At 38.9% G+C, this 16,872-nt stretch overlaps 1 protein-coding gene across 2 annotated transcripts; it reads left to right on the top strand.

Moving 5' to 3' along the window:
- Positions 1-925: 925 nt before the first annotated feature.
- On the top strand, positions 926-15,700 carry LOC138978086 (protein FAM219A-like). 2 transcript variants are annotated; one of them, XM_070350716.1, is made up of 5 exons: positions 926-1,131; positions 3,012-3,078; positions 3,352-3,433; positions 4,714-4,821; positions 7,461-15,700. In XM_070350716.1, exons 1-5 carry the CDS (start codon positions 1,024-1,026, stop codon positions 7,651-7,653), a joined length of 558 nt encoding a protein of 185 aa, XP_070206817.1. In that variant the 5' UTR covers positions 926-1,023; the 3' UTR covers positions 7,654-15,700. The 2 variants fall into 2 exon arrangements, with proteins under 2 accessions (XP_070206817.1, XP_070206826.1); XM_070350725.1 differs by having other exon boundaries at positions 928-1,131; positions 7,464-15,700.
- The last annotated feature ends 1,172 nt before the right edge of the window (positions 15,701-16,872 follow it).

Genomic DNA, 16,872 nt, shown 5'->3' with positions numbered 1-16,872 from the left:
TTTTTTAACGTTTCAGATCTTACATTTTACAACAACAAAAACACAACAAGAGTGTTCCGATATTACTTTTCACTGGTAACTATCGATTGTAATAATTTTTTACTCAGTCTTAACTGATTATATATTAAACTCACACAGTCTCTCTGGGCTGCAGAGACAGCATTACGTCCCTTTACTGAGTAGGCTCTTGTCACTGCATGGTAATCTAGGCTCTTAAAACGTGATGTGCAAGTCTGTGCGCTATATTGATGTGATTGATTGTTGCAAAATGTTGATTCAAATTAAAGATGATTTCAGCCTGTTGTAACAAACTAACTTGACACTCTACTCTGAGAAAAAATCATTGTGTTCGAAATAGATCGAGACAGCAGCAACTAGCTAGCTGCATGCGCTGAGTGTCACAGAGAGAATTGTTACACAGTGTACCCCCCCCCCCCCCCCCCCCCAATTCAAGACTTCCCCTGTATAAGACCTTGCTTTTTCATATACCTTATTCATGACCTGTGAAAAGGGTATACTTTTTTGTGCCAGTCGAAGGGTTGCCATTTCTAGAACGAGGCAGCTCGTTTCCGGAAATGCGGCGCTTTGTTGGAAATCAAATGAGGTTTCGGGAAATCCCGATTATTCCAACTCTGCCCCGGATTCTTACTTTGCGCCCAACAACGTCCGATGTCTATTGTTACGAGGTTGTGTCCCTTCTTACCTAGCTACCCACTAATCTCGTATTTCCCGGGCCATGCTTATCTGTAACAGTGTCATACTGCATACTACTATAACAATATTAATGACAGAGCTGTGAATGTCATCATATATAGAAGTACATCATCCATATTATTATGGAAAAGACAAAACACTCCTTAGAGAAACGAAAACCCTTAGCAGACGACATTCGATCCCACAAACCTCGTGTTTCTGTCACCCATAACTTCCGGTTCATCGCCAAACAGGAAGTGAGCCAAAGTCTCATGTCGAAGGCGAAGGGAAGGATGCCAGACCTCTGAATAAACAAGCTGTTCTTTTCCGATGGACAGCGGAATGGAAGATAGCGGTTTTGACAGTGATCACAAATCTCAGAATGGAATCCTCGACGGAGCTGTGGCCGAAACATCGACGGAAAATCACACACAACCGGTAAATCAAAACGAGCTGTTGTTGATCAACTGTTGATTTTCATGCCCAGCCCACTCATGCTCTTACTCATTGTCAAAGACTCATGAGGTTTACCAGATAATTCGTTGAGTGTTATTGAATCGAAGGGGAAATTCATGATTAAGGAGCAACCATAACATTCAGTAGTCCTTAAAAAACGCTGGCAAAGGCAATGTAGACTGGTTCTGTAATTGTAATGGCTGCTGGCAGTGGCATTGTGTAGCAAATAATGAGCGGTGATCATTTGCACACTGACTTAGGACTTACACGAAGTTACATAACACGAAGTTACATAGCTCTAACACAAACGTGGACTCCAAAGCAAGAAGCATGGTCTTCAGTCATTTACACATTCGTTTTTGATCTGAAGCACTGGTCTGTTCCCTGGCACTGGCAGCTAGGTCGACCATCCTGGCATCCAATATATATATATATAGTTTTGACAAGCGCAGGAGGTGTTCTGACAGTGACAAAACAATATTTTTTGTATTCAAGACTTTTTTCACCTTTATCTTCAAGTTCAATCTAGGTCCAACTTGACCAATTGTCCTTTGAGTCTATGATTGGTATGAACAACACTGAAGCATTAGTCGAGTACTGAGTGGTACTTTGACAGGTTTTAGTACTTTTTCTTAGTCTTATTCTTAGTCGGCTCATCAGCATGTGGGTATTGACGAGACTAGCAAAGTAGCATTCTTGTACAGATTGATGTATTGAGACTTGAAGATATGTAAAAAAAACAAGTCGCGTAAGACGAAATTACTACATTTAGTCAAGCTGTCAAACTCACAGAATGAAACTGAACGCACTGCATCGTTTCACCAAGACCGCATACTCGTAGTTTCGTCAGTCCACCGCTCGTGGCAAAGGCAGTGAAATCGACAAGCCAGAATAGTGCGGTAGTGGTCGCCCTGAGCGGGATAGCACGCTTTTCTGTACCTCTCTTTGTTTTAACTTTCTGAGCGTGTTTTTAATCCAAACATATCATATCTATATGTTTTTGGAATCAGGAACCGACAAGGAATAAGGTGAAATTGTTTTTAAATCGATTTCAGACATTTTATTTTAATCATAATTTTAATTTTTTTAATTTTCAGAGCTTGTTTTTAATCCGAATATAACATATTTATATGTTTTTGAAATCAGGAAATGATGAAGAATAAGATGAACGTAATTTTGGATCGTTTTGTAAAAAATTAATTTTAATTACAATTTTCAGATTTTTAATGACCAAAGTCATTAATTAATTTTTAAGCCTCCAAGCTGAAATGCAATACCAAAGTCCGGCCTTTCAGCAGTATAGATGTACATGTTCAGGTTTTTATAGGGCTCCTGGTACATTGTATTTTTCCGTTTCTGATTTGAACATAACATAGACGGACGCGGCGCAGTGGCCTTGTGGATAAGCCTCCTAATCTGAAGGTCCTAAGTTCAAATCCCGGCCTCGACCGCCTGGTGGGTTAAGGATGGAGATTTTTTCGATCTTCCAGGTCAACGTATGTGCAGACCTGCTAGTGCCTTATTCCCCTTCGTGTGTACAAGCACAAGACCAAGTGCGCACAGGAAAAATCCTGTAATCCATGTCAGAGTTCGGTTGGTTATAGAAATACCCAGCATGCTTCCCCTGAAAGCGGCGTATGACTGCTTGAACGGCGGGGTAAAAACGGTCATACACGTAAAAATACACTCGTGCAAAAACATGAGTGAACGTGGGAGTTTCAGCCCATGAACAAAGAAGACAAGAGAGGAACACAAAGTAGCCCTAGCATCACTGCGGTCCTTACTCAAGGTTGAACTGGAGTACATAATACATTGCAGTGACTTATTTTTAAATAACTGTTGCTTTTGTTTGTTTGTTTCAGGGTGACCTTGGAAAGTCATCATCTTACAAAGCATTGAAGAAGACATCAGAATTGCAGAAAAAAATTGGTGAGTCAGTTGTTTTTTTGCTTACGCACCATTTATCACTCACCAGTGTGTGTGTAAAGTGGAGTGTGTCTAACTGTACGAGCATGCACACATGCCTTTTTGCAGTTTTGTAACACTAACCGTAACAGTGTGTAATTTTCATGAACGATGTTGCGTTAATTATTGTCTATCAAATGGAGATGTGTGTTGTTCTCAGTTTCTCTTTGTTCTTGTATGTTTTATTTTACTGTTATTGTGTTTCTGTTAAAGTAAAAGTTCAATTCTTATTTGCAGAGAGACAAAGGGACCTAGCCAGAAAGTCTAAAACCATTGATCAGCAGCCCAAGAGAGGAAGTCACTTGTTATCCAGATCAAGGTAAACCAAGGGATTAAAACTTCATTGTTCTTTAGTTCATTTACTTACAGCTGCTGTATATATTTGTGCATCCTGCAGAATGCTGATTCAGTGATTGCAAAGACAGTTATCTAATCCAGGGTTTCATTTACTAGTGCGCCCTGCGCCATTGGCGCATTAAATCTGAAAATGTCCCATCACCATTCCCTTCAGTGCGTCAAAGGGTGCATTGAGATAACATACCACTGCGCCACCAAACTGTACACTTTACATCAGATTACACACTCACACACGCACATACAGAGATAACACAATATAGCGGCTAATTCTCAGATGGCGCCATATTGCACCATTTTGCATCTTTGGTCAAAGCGCTACTTGCCTTTGACTATGTCCCATCGGAATTTAGTAGAGGGGGACACATGTCCCATTGCCTTTTTCTCCCAGGCTAAACCCTGCTAATCATTTTGAACCAATATTTGTCTTGGAGTAATAGACGCAGAACTGGGAACCCACATGATTTCACCGTGTTCTGTACGCACGATTGTCTAAAATGCGCGCAGGACGGTCAGTGGGGAAAAATACGACGAGAAAAGTTCCTCGACTACTTTTCTTCACAAGCGCATCCCGAAGCCGATCCAGTATTTTGACACATGATTACAGTTTTTGTCTGTGAACAGTAAAAGAAGTGTCTGTTATATATATATATATATATTGGTAAACATAATTAACGTTGCAAAAGGTTGCGTGTCAAACATGTTTGAATCATGGATGTTCAAATGCTGTGTGGAGTACGCTCATTTTTCTGACAATACATTATACACCAAATTTGCTTGAGAATACTCCAAGTGCAAAACAGGGGTTCCCAGGTCTGTAGACGATTTTTTTAAATAACTAGCACGTGTTTTCCACACACTCCTCACAGTGATTCACTGCCCCTCCAATGTTTGTCAGAAGAAATGCAAGGGTATTCACTCTTCCACAACCAATATAAACCCAACAGAGGTATTTTTGGAATGTGTCTATTGGTGAAAATTAGCGAGGCGAAATTATTGAGAAAATCTTCTTGGTGAAATTTAAATGGGCACTATTTGTTGTTGTCTTACTTCAAGTCTCTGTGTTGTTGTAAACACGTGTGAATATTATTCATGGAAAGTTTTTGTGCATTGCAGGTTATCGTGAATATTATTCATGGAAAGTTTTTGTGCATTGCAGGTTATCGTGAATATTATTCATGGAAAGTTTTTGTGCATTGCAGGTTATCGTGAATATTATTCATGGAAAGTTTTTGTGCATTGCAGGTTATCGGTGCCCCCTGTAGGAACTAATCGAGCGAAAGAAGTAGAGTTTTCACCGTCAGGCCTTTCCGACCAGTGCCAACCTTTAGTCACCATTGTCTCTGATGAAAGGTATGGGACAGGCGTGAACATTTTGTGTGGGTTTGGTGTTTTTTTTCTGGGGGAGAAGGTTGAATAGGGTTTTCGACGGGCGCAGTGGCGGGGTGGTAAGACGTCAGCCTCTTAATTTGAAGGTCGTGAGTTCGAATCCCGGCACGGCCGCCTGGTGGGTTAAGGGTGGAGAATTTTCTTATCTCCCAGGTCAGCTTATGTGCAGACCTGCTAATGCCTTATCCCCCTTCATGTGTACACGCAAGCACAAGACCAAGTGCGCACGGAAAAGATCCTGTAATCCATGTCAGAGTTTGGTGGGTTATATAAACACGAAAATACCCTGCATGCTTCCCCCGAAAGCAGCGCATGCTGCCTGAATGGCATGGTCAAAACTGCCATACACGTAAAAACCCACTCATGCAAAAACATGAGTGAACGAGGGAGTTTCAGCCCATGACCGTAAAAGAAGAAGAAGAAGAATAGGGTTTAAGGGAAGGAGAGCAAAAGTGATAATAAACAAAATTAAATCATGTTTTCATGTAGTTCATACAGTTGCAAACTATACTTTAATGTTCATTTATGTATTGGTCTGAACAGATTTTTGATTATTAGTGCTTATCTCCCTTGGATTGTGTCAGTTTGGTGTTTCGGTTTCTTGTTTGTATTCTTTCATTTAACACTCAGCTGTTCAATGCGAATACAATTAAAAGGGAATATTTTCTTGAGCCTTTTTAGTCCAGTGAAAACAAATATGCTGGCTGATTGGGAAAAAAAGGCACTGAAAAAAGTCAGCTAAAGTTTTGAACTCTTTAGTATGTATTTCTTTTTTTTTACATTTAGTCAAGTTTTGACTAAATGTTTTAACGTAGAGGGGGGAATCGAGACGAGGGTCGTGGTGTATGTGTGTGTGTCTGTCTGTCTGTGTGTGTGTGTGTGTGTGTAGAGCGATTCAGAGAAAACTACTGGACCGATCTTCATGAAACTTGACATGAGAGATCATGAGTATGTTATCTCCAGGTGCTTTTTTCATTTTTTTGATAAATGTCTTTGATGACGTCATATCCGGCTTTTCGTAAAAGTTGAGGCGGCACTGTCACGCTCTCATTTTTCAACCAAATTGGTTGAAATTTTGGTCAAGTAATCTTCGACGAAGCCCGGACTTTGGTATTGCATTTCAGCTTGGAGGCTTAAAAATTAATTAATGAGTTTGCTAATTAAAGTTGTCATTAAAATCGATTTTTCGCAAACAGATTTAAAATTGATTGCATCGTATTCTTCATCATATTCTGAATCTAAAAATATATACATATGTTATGTTTACTCTTAAAATGTGATCACAATTAACGAAAATAGATTAATTAGTCTTACGATTAAAATTTAAGAAATCGATCCAAAAATTATTTCATCTTATTCTTTATCATTTAATGATTCTAAAAACATATAGATATGATAGGTTGTATTCAAAACAAGCTCAGAAAGTTAACAAGAATACAGAAAAGCGCGCTTTCCTGCTTAGCACATTACGCTACCGCGCTAATCTGGCGTGTCAATATCACTACGTTTTGCACGTGGGAGGTGAGCGATTTCCTTCACGCGGGGATTGACGAAGCTGTACTGTCTTGGTGAAAAAATACAGTGCGTTCAGTTTCATCCCGTGAGTTCGACAGCTTGACTAAATGTAGTAATTTCGCCTTACGCGACTTGTTTTTACATTTAGTCAAGTTTTGACTAAATGTTTTAACGTAGAGGGGGGAATCGAGACGAGGGTCGTGGTGTATGTGCGTGCGTGTGTGTGTCTGTCTGTGTGTCTGTCTGTGTGTGTGTGTAGAGCGATTCAGACTAAACTACTGGAATGATCTTTATGAAATTTGACATGAGAGTTCCTGGGTATGAAATCCCCATACGTTTTTTTCATTTTTTTGATAAATGTCTTTGATGACGTCATATCCGGCTTTTCGTGAAAGTTGAGGCGGCACTGTCACGCCCTCATTTTTCAACCAAATTGGTTGAAATTTTGGTCAAGTAATGTTCGACAAAGCCCGGACTTCGGTATTGCATTTCAGCTTGGTGGCTTAAAAATTAATTAATGACTTTGGTCATTAAAAATCTGAAAATTGTAAAAAAAATATTTTTTTTATAAAACGATCCAAATTTACGTTCATCTTATTCTCCATCATTTGCTGATTCCAAAAACATATAAGTATGTTATATTTGGATTAAAAACAAGCTCTGAAAATTAAATATATAAAAATTATTATCAAAATTAAATTTTTGAAATGAATTTAAAAACACTTTCATCTTATTCCTTGTCGGCTCCTGATTCCAAAAACATATAGATATAATATGTTTGGATTAAAAACACGCTCAGAAAGTTAAAACGAAGAGAGGTACAGAACCCTTTGCCGTGAGCGGTGGACTGACGATGCTACGAGTATACGGTCTTGCTGCGTTGCATTGCGTTCAGTTTCATCCCGTGAGTTCGACAGCTTGACTAAATGTAGTAATTTCGCCTTACGCGACTTGTTTTTCCTTTCTTCTTTTTCTTCTCCTTCTCCTTCATGAAGTTGTCCTTCTTCTTCTAATAGTTGCATTTTTAGCTTTGGTTTGAATGTAAACATGTTTTGTCATCCATGGTTTTGTGTCTTATTCTATTCAAGCAGTGAGGAAGATGAGTTTGACATGCCGAGGTTTCCCCGAGCAACACAGAAAGAGATCACCGAACAGCTGATCAAAGATGGCTACAACCTTGACCTTGAACCCGACGATGAGGACCTGGACCTTATACCCCCAAGACCTTTGAACGAGCGTTGTACATGTTGCCAGATGCATAACAACTGTTCGGTTCAATAGACTTGCCTTAGTCTAGTGGAAGGGGTTGAATTTAATTCTTTCTACGCGTAATCAGCAGCCCTGCAATTAGCAACTCCATAATTGACAATATACATGTACCAACAAATCCTTTAGGTGTCAGATGATGCTTGCTTTATTTGTCAATTTATTTTTGTAAAGATTTTTCTTCGGCCGATTTGTCGAAATGGCTGTATGAGTTGTGACCATTTTTGGAGGTTAAAGTTATAGTTCTCGGCGCTGCCTATACCCTAGCAAAGAAGTAAGTTCGGACAAACATTGTCTTTGATTTGAAAGAAAATTCAGTATATTGCCGACTCCTACCAACATCCCTGTCCGTCACTTGGTTGACATCATTTTCTGACATATATATCAAAACATTAGGTTATCTGTTGTGCTGATTTGTTTCATAAGCAATTTTTCACCCCAAAATTTGTTTTCAATACAACCTTTTGAATAGTAAATTCACAATTTTGTTATGTAATCTCCGAAAACTAGTGTCATCTCTTATGCAGGGTTCGTACAGAGTCCTTGAACCCTGGAAAACTCCTTGAAAATTGGAAAACCTTTTCCAGGCCTTGAAAAGTGCTTGAAAATAGAGTTTTGTTTAATAGTCATTGAAAAGTACTTGATTTTTCCAAATTGTTGCCTGTACATTTCTTCAGCAGCTTGTCTTATTTAAAAAAAATGCAACCCCTTTTTTTTCGTCAAATACAGTACACTTATTTTGGGAGAATAAAAGATCAAGTGAAAACGAAAGCAGACGAACTAACTATTACTAGTCACCCGTAGTTGCTTCCCTTCCCGGAAGTTGGCAAGGGAAACAACTACGGAATGACTCTGTCGAACGAGGATTCTCTGTTAACAAAGAAATTATGACAAACAACATGAAAGGGAGAACCCTTGTGGCACAGAGGCATGTGACAGACCACATTGCAAACGTAGGTGGAGCTGAGAAAGTGATGTTGTCTAAAAAGCTACTCTACAATGCTGCTAGTGCTCGGCAAAGGTACTCTGAGTACTTGGAGGCAGAGAAAGAGAAGAAGAAGAACGAGACACATGTGCAAAAAAGAAAGGCTGACATGGATGAGATTCAGACTCTCCAAGCAAAGAAAAGAAAGATCGAAGATCTGCTCAAAAGCGCAGATGCTTTTGCAGAAAAGGCTGAACACACGCAGAACTTCAGCTTCATAGCAAAGTCAAATGCTTTGAGGAAAAGTGCAAAAACCAAGAAAGACGAAGTGGCATCTCTTGAGAAAGAAATTCACCAGAAACTTGATGACTTGAAAAACTGAAGGTAAGCTTGGTGCTTATCATTAGTTTTTGAACACCCAATGATTTAAATCGGCATGCGGGAAGAGGGTAAAATAACTAGCGAGTGTTTCATAGCGAGCTTTGAAGGTAAGAGGGTGCTTGATTTTCTCTTCAGAAGGTCTTGAAAGTCCTTGAAAAGTCCTTGAATTTTAGAACAAAAAAACTGTACGAACCCTGCTTATGTTATGTATGCAATGTTTGGCTTCACTCCTACCGGGGTTGACCATTGCAGGGTCGCTGAATGCGAATAGACAGGGGTCAAATTTTGACTCCATCAGCCTTAGTCTGCCGAGAGAGAATGTGAGACATTGTTTATTTTCTTTCTGTGTGAGTTGTTTTGGGTCAGTTGATTTTGGGTGAATGGCGAAGAATGTGTTGGATTTTAGAAGAAGACTGTTGCTGTCTGAGATTTTGATCTGAAGGATTGTATGCGGGCATGATCTGGGCTTGGTTTTATAAGTGAAGGTGTCATTATTTCTGATCACCATAAAGCTAGTGCTCATTAATATGTTAGAAGCTAGTTACAAGTATTACAACACAAAGCAAACTGTCTTTGATAGCATTTCTTAAATTCATTCAAAATGACTATTCCCTTACCGATATATTCGATAAAACCGACTGCAATATGCGAGGCAGAGGAATTTTTCGCCTTACGTGTCAAATAGGAAGTGTGGAAAGATACTTCAGTTGTCAGCCAATACAGCAGTTATATAATAATAATAATAAGGGTATTTATAGGGCGCAAATCCTAAAATAGTTCTAAGCGCCTTACAATCTTAAATAAAATCATCTTAATAACAGCAACAATATGAAATGAGAATTTCGGTTAGGAATCATTCAGACTGGATTTATGTGGTTGACAAGAAATGCACAAACATTATGGTTGCTGCAGCTAGTAACATCAAGGTACACATGTACAATGTATTTCAATGGTGTTTCTGACATCTGTTTGTAAAACAAAGCCTCTGAGTTGTATGTATGACTCATACATATTGTTTGGGGCGGGAATGGTTGAGTGGGAAAAGGAAATTGATTGTTGTTGTTGTTGATTAAAAGTAAATTGTACGTGTTGTGGTGGGAAAGAAAGTGTTCAAATATTTGTCCCACCTGGAAAAACGTTTTTTGTTGTGGCATAACTGTACAGCCTGTATGATGAAGATGTTATGCAGTAAATTGCTTCTGTGTTTCAATATGATAAAAACAGCTACACACTGAACACTGCAGATGTATATATTTTTGTTGAATGTTCTATTTATTGGTTTCAGTCTCCGAAAGCTTATGGAAACTGTGTTGAAGTCAACTGTCATTTTATGAGCAGCTGTGTTTACAGCTACTTAGTGTTGAATGTGGTAAATATGGGAAACTTGCAGAATTCAAGTCAAGACAGCTGAAGTATTTGTGAAATCTCAAGAAACTTTATTCTTCTGGTAGCAGGTTCGAGTCGTCTGTGTTTCTAGTCAGTTCCATTTGGTTCAAAACTGAAATGGCAGTTTCAAAAGCAAAATTGAAATCTTAACACTTGTCAAAAATCTCAGATTTTGTTATTCTCGTGGATATTTTGCGCATTTATCATTTTCTTTCAGCAAATTTAGCATTCCATTGATTTTACGCAGAGATTTTGTTTGTTTCTGAAAGATCTGATTCCATAAAACGGCTGATGACACTGGGTTACACGATTTGATAATTTGCTTGAAAGACGTGGACATCCGTTCATTGTAAGATCATGACTATTCATCAAATCGTGCGAAGTTCACTTTTTTCATTATCACGCTCAAACTTATGGTGTATAATCTGCTGCTATCCACATGTATTAGCCTTCGTTGCACAGCCCTCGTACCCTGTTTTTACTGTGATTATCACTATTGAAAACAAAATCATCCAGTATGCTTATGTATTTGTTTTTTCTTGTTACTTGTACTTTTATGCATGGTAGGTGCTGTTTTCCATAGTGTTTTTTGTAGTGTCAGGGAAAAATCAAGAGGAAAATAATATGTTCTGAGTTATCACACAGTACATAAAGATTTGCCATTGAATCGGTCTCTTTGTCGGTGGATCTCTTTCTCAGTGACATGAATTATCGTGAGAAACACTCTGACACCCGTTTTGTACAGTGCTTGCTGCTAGCGGCTTGCTTAGAGTGCAAGAAAGCGAGGGGGTATATGAAACGATTTGGTGCTAGCCAGGCAAGAATAAAACACGATTGGTTGATACTGAAATAGTGGTCTACACTTTTGCCACAAATAAGCCTTCCTCGCGGCCAGCGGTCCCCAAGAAAATGCTATTTCTTAAGCGTCGCTGGCTTCGCTCACCATATGTATCCATCCAGAAACGGGGATCTAATGTCATGCGAATAGTGAAAGTGCAGTCAATGCCCCATAATATCACAACCAATAAATATCATATGTCATTTGGTATCAATGTGCAGTGTTTCCAGCCTTAGACTGTTTCTCCCACTGAGCAATACTACTTAAATTACGACACTCTGAAACTGCAACAAGTTAGTGTTTTTACGTGAGGGTAAGCACATCTCTATTGTCAGTCTCAATCCCGGAGGGAAGAGATTATTCTACCACATTGTTCAGTTGAAATTTTTTTTTTTTAAATCGGTTGTGCAAGTGGAGAAAGTTAACAATGTCACAAATGTACATACGATGATTCTTATGTAGGCTACATGTACCAACATGATTATTGAGTCACTTGAGAAAAAGTGACTCTATGTAATCGGTCAGTGTTAGTCTGTCCGGCCGGCCGGCCGGCCGGCCGTCCGTAGACACCACCTTAACGTTGGACTTTTCTCGGAAACTATCAAAGCGATCGGGCTCATATTTTGTTTAGTCGTGACCTCCAATGACCTCTACACTTTAACGATGGTTTCGTTGACCTTTGACCTTTTTCAAGGTCACAGGTCAGCGTCAAAGGAAAAATTAGACATTTTATATCTTTGACAAAGTTCATCGGATGTGATTGAAACTTTGTAGGATTATTCTTTACATCAAAGTATTTACATCTGTAGCCTTTTACGAACGTTATCAGAAAAACAAGGGAGATAACTAGCCTTTTCTGTTCGGCAACACACAACTTAACGTTGGGCTTTTCTCGGAAACTATAAAAGTGACCGGGCTCAAATTTTATGTGAACGTGACTCATTGTGTTGTGAATAGCAATTTCTTCCTGTCCATCTGATGCCTCATATAATATTCAGAACTGCGAAAGTGACTCGATCGAGCGTTTGCTCTTCTTGTTATAAATTATACGGCAGGAAAGGTCCATTGCTTTGTTCAACTTTCTGTAGCCATTTATTTGAATATTCAGTCACCCACTGTCACAGTGACTGATGGGCAAAGCCAGTTCAGGGGATTTGTTTATTTTTTATTTTTTAGAGACACTTTTGACTTTTAACTTGCTTATATTTATATATACTGATGTTATGGAAATAGGATACAGTGGAACCCCCCTTTATGAACTTCAAAAAATCTCAGGAAATGAGGTCTCAACTGATTGTCTCCCACTCCCAGGTATGGATATACCCGTACCCACTCATTTGGGTCTATCTGACCAGGTACGGATATATCCGTTCAGACTGTTAGTTTTAGTCGCTTCCTGTAACGTCCATCTAACGCCTGCATTCCAGCGTGTTGATACACTGTTACTACACAGTTACTACAATTCTGAGTGACCTGCTGCTGCACAGCTTGTCTCGGCTAAATAAAAAACTTGTTCAACATAGCCTCATGGGGGAGAAAGTGTTAAAAGGGAGGGAGTCTTATATGGAGGAACATTTACAGAGGCTATGAACAGAACATCTGACAAAGGAGGGTCTTAAAAAGGAGGAAATCTTAAAATGAGGGGGGGGGGGGGGGGGGGGGGGTTGTATCGTATTGACACAGGTCTTCCATGTTAATTAATTTGGATAAGAAAGGCAGCTGATTTAAAGGTCAGTGTTGTATTCTGTGAATTATTATGAACGCCATGACCTTTACAAAATACATTGTTTGTACTGGTTTATTTATATACTGGACAGTAAATTACATATATATTCATTGGTGGTGGTTTAAAGTGTACGCGATTATCTACTCTCTTTTTTTTTACTAATATTCATGTGAAAACTGTGTTCCTCCTGCTTTAATGCAGCATAAGCATTCCATAAAGTGCAATATATCACAATGTTTCATGACCTCAAACTCAATTTTTATTTGTGCACAATCATCATTGCTGGATCCTTCACGGCCTGTGAAATCCTATCTTGACTCATTTCCAGTATGTTTTTTAATCTTCATCTACAATCAACAAGTCCTCTGCAAGACAGAAACTTGAATGCTAGACAAAGACAAAACCCTCCATTGCGTGGTGTAAATGCCAGCGTAGGTAGTCATTGTTACAAATGTCATGTCTATAGTGATTTGTAATATGTTTGTTTTTCATTCTGTTTTCCCCACGCCATCATACATTTGTATGCATGATCTTCAATGCTTTGTAAATTAATCTCTTTGACATTTTGTTTTCCCAAACCACCATACATTTTCCATGAAGGCAAATCAGAAAACTAGTCGAAAGGCAGAAAGGGTGGGTTATCTGATCTGTGTCATTAGCAAATGAAGTAGCATGGAGCGTGTGGAACTGGGTGAGAGTACGTATTAATTCATTCATGAGGATGAAAACTGTCTGAGGGGAAAAAAAGGACGAGGGAAAGGTTAACCAGGCTGAGAAAAAAAAAGCAATTACATACTTTGGTTTCATGCTACGTGTCTTATGTATTCATCATATCTTCATTCAACATCATGATTCAAATGCTTACATAATTGTACCCTTTTGACAGACAAAGGAAAAGAGACTTACTAACAAGAAGGGTTGCTTCCATGACATTGAACATCCAAAAGAATTAAATCAAATATTCAGCACACATAAAATAGGAATGTTTGCTTTTTCAGAATAATGGTTGTGCGTCATTCTAGCAGTCTTCAGCCAATGACACCAATTGAGTATGTTGGTGCTAAAGAATATTGACATGACTCTTTAATTAAATATTATATTCTTAGTGCTGCCATGGAAGTCACCCATGCAATCAGAGACTGTGGGAACTGATGTATGTTAGTCATGCACAGAAAGGGGCATGACAATTCCTTTTGAGAGGTAATGTTCAGCATTAAAATGATGCTGATGGTTTTAGTGGAATAAGAAAATTGTTTTCCTTCTGTCTTTTTTTATTTAATTTTTCTTCTATTAATTGTACTTGAAACTTACACATATGAACAGAAATGCTTACAGGAAAGTATTTGAACTAGAGGGAAGACAATATACATTTGTAAACTTGTGTACGATGTACTGCTCTTAAATGGAGAGATTGTTGTTCATGTTTACAGCCTGTAGCCCCTTCCCCTCATCCTCCACCCGATGTTGAGGATTGTTAAAACACTTTTTGAGGTGGAGTTTTGAATGTTTACTAATTCCATCAAGCCAAAGCTTGCTTGAATGAGTGTGAGTGTGAAAGAGCAGGATTTTCCTTGTTCAAAAAGTCAAGAAAAGTTAGCAAGTGGAATAGTATGCCTGATTGTAAATGACAGTTTGCTCGTAATCGTAAGTCTTTATGGTTTATAAACCCAGAATCATCCCTTCCATCTTTGATTGCATGCTGCCAATTAATTGTGTGTAGCCTTGACGGTCAAATTATCCATACGATTAAATATGTCCCTATTTGGTAGTGGTACTGCCCTACTCAATTTTCCTTAGCTCTGGGAGTGGTCATGCATAATCAGATTTTTGAAACAGATGCTGAATGTGTATTTGTTTAAACAGTGCAATCTCGGAATATATTAATAAGGGCTCATAGTTTGATGTGAAGGTATATTTGATTTCTGTTTATTTATGTCCTAACAAGTTATTGTTTGTTACTGATACTAACACAACTTTACTACATTTTCTGATTTCATTTGCGTTCTTGTTTCAAATCTGTGCCAGTCGTCCCTATACAGCTGTCCTGTAAACTACAATAAGCCCACCCATGCTTTTATTTGGGATATAAGTATCCTTCTACTTAGACACATACAGAAAACCTACAGCCTGGCTGCTTTCTGTGCAGTTAGAATATTTGCTGAATTTGTGTAGTAAGTGCAATATTTTTTTCAGTCTACAAAATCGATTCAGCCAAATAATCCCCACTCTGCACAGCAAGTTGCAAGACTTGGTATGTGTCCAAGTAGATTCACGCTAATGTGAAATAGTACATTGTACAAACAAAGATCGGGACAGGTCTATGGGGGTATATCAGATCGTTGACAAGGGATAGAGGGTATGTATGGTTTGTTCTTACTTTGCACATGTGAGCAAATCTTACTTCACAATATTTTGCCAGAAGAAACTGGATGGGCTCATGCAGTTACAATCTCCATTTCATGAAAACCACAGGAGTATGTTGGAAGAAAGAGAGAGAGAGAGTGTGTGTTGTGTGTGTGTGTGTGTGTGTGTGCTTTCCTGTTCTTGTTTTTGAAGTTCTCTTCCCTCCATGTGTTTTAATTTTGTTTCTGTGATTTCTCAAAATTGCTCAGTTTGTTTATTTTTCTGATATTGTGTGTACTTTTTCATTTTTAATTAGAATTGTTCTCATTGTGTATGGGCTTGGAATGTCTGATTGGACTTTTGAGAGAGGATTCTATTTGTATATTTTCGTTTTGAGGGTTCTTTTTGATTGCTCTGATACGAAGGTGGGAATTAATATTGAAAGTGTTTCTTGCTTACGTGACTCGCTGTTGTGCCTTATTCGCTGAGTGTATGCGTGTGTGTGTGTGTGTGTGTACTTACATTAGATTTTAGCGAATCATCGTCAATTCTTTGATATTTTATAACATTATTTCTTCGTAGGTAAGGTTCTTCAAGTCTACATTTTATGAATGTTGCTTGTCTGCACGTGCAGATGCGTTGCTCTCTCTCACAGACGTTCATGCGCACGCACGCACACACACAAACACACATCCTCTCTTTCAATCACACAAGCACACACACGCATTCACAAATAATGACCAGGAATACGCAGCTCTGATTTTCCACCAGGAGGGAGAGTATTCGGCCATGGACACACACACATACATTGCTGACTCTGAAGACGGCTTTATGTCGCTTTCTTGTTCGTCAATGAAAGGAAGTTAGAGTACAATCGCTTGCCACAAAAGAAAACGCCTGCACGTGCATGGATAATAAACCTCTCTCTCTCTTTTTCTCTCTCTCTCTCTCTCTCTCTCTCTCTCTCTCTCTCTCTCTCTCTCTCTCTCTCTCTCTCTCTCTCTCTCTCTCTCTCTCTCTCTCTCTCTCTCTCTCTCTCAGATTTGGTATATCACCTATAAACTGTCATAGGATGAGGTACAAACGCGGTGTAACCCCTCAACAGTTATTATGTCCAGTATGTAAGACTGAAAACGAAGACGAAGAACATGTTTTATTGAACTGTACTGCATATGACGAGTTCAGAAGTGAGCTTTCTGTTTTTACAGCCAATGACGATGTGGCAGCAATTATGAGTGCGGATGATGATAAGAATGTCATGGATGTGTCGAACTTTCTGTATAAAGTGTTCAAGAAAAGATCTCAATACATTAGTTAAGATGATCACCATTCAATCCTAAAAACACGGTATTTCACGTGTGGCATGTTTGTCTGCCTGTTCTGTTGTTTTGTTTTTCACTGTTTTATTGTTGTCTTTATTCGGCTCCACTGTGGACACATGTACTACGCTGAATTTCCCTCCCCCCATTTCCCCATTGAAATGAGCCTTGTGTTTATTCAATAAATGTTCAGAGTTCTCTCTCTGTCTCTCTCTGTCTCAGTCTCTCTCAATCTCTCTCTCTCTCTCTCTCTCTCTCTCTCTCTCTCTCCCTCCCTCTCTCCCTCCCCACCTCTCTCTAGCTCTCTCACCCGCCC

Source organism: Littorina saxatilis, linkage group LG1 (genome assembly GCF_037325665.1).
Source record: "Littorina saxatilis isolate snail1 linkage group LG1, US_GU_Lsax_2.0, whole genome shotgun sequence".
Lineage (NCBI taxonomy): Eukaryota > Metazoa > Mollusca > Gastropoda > Littorinimorpha > Littorinidae > Littorina > Littorina saxatilis.
Note: the sequence above shows the minus strand (reverse complement) of the source record. Positions and strands in the feature narration are given on the sequence as shown.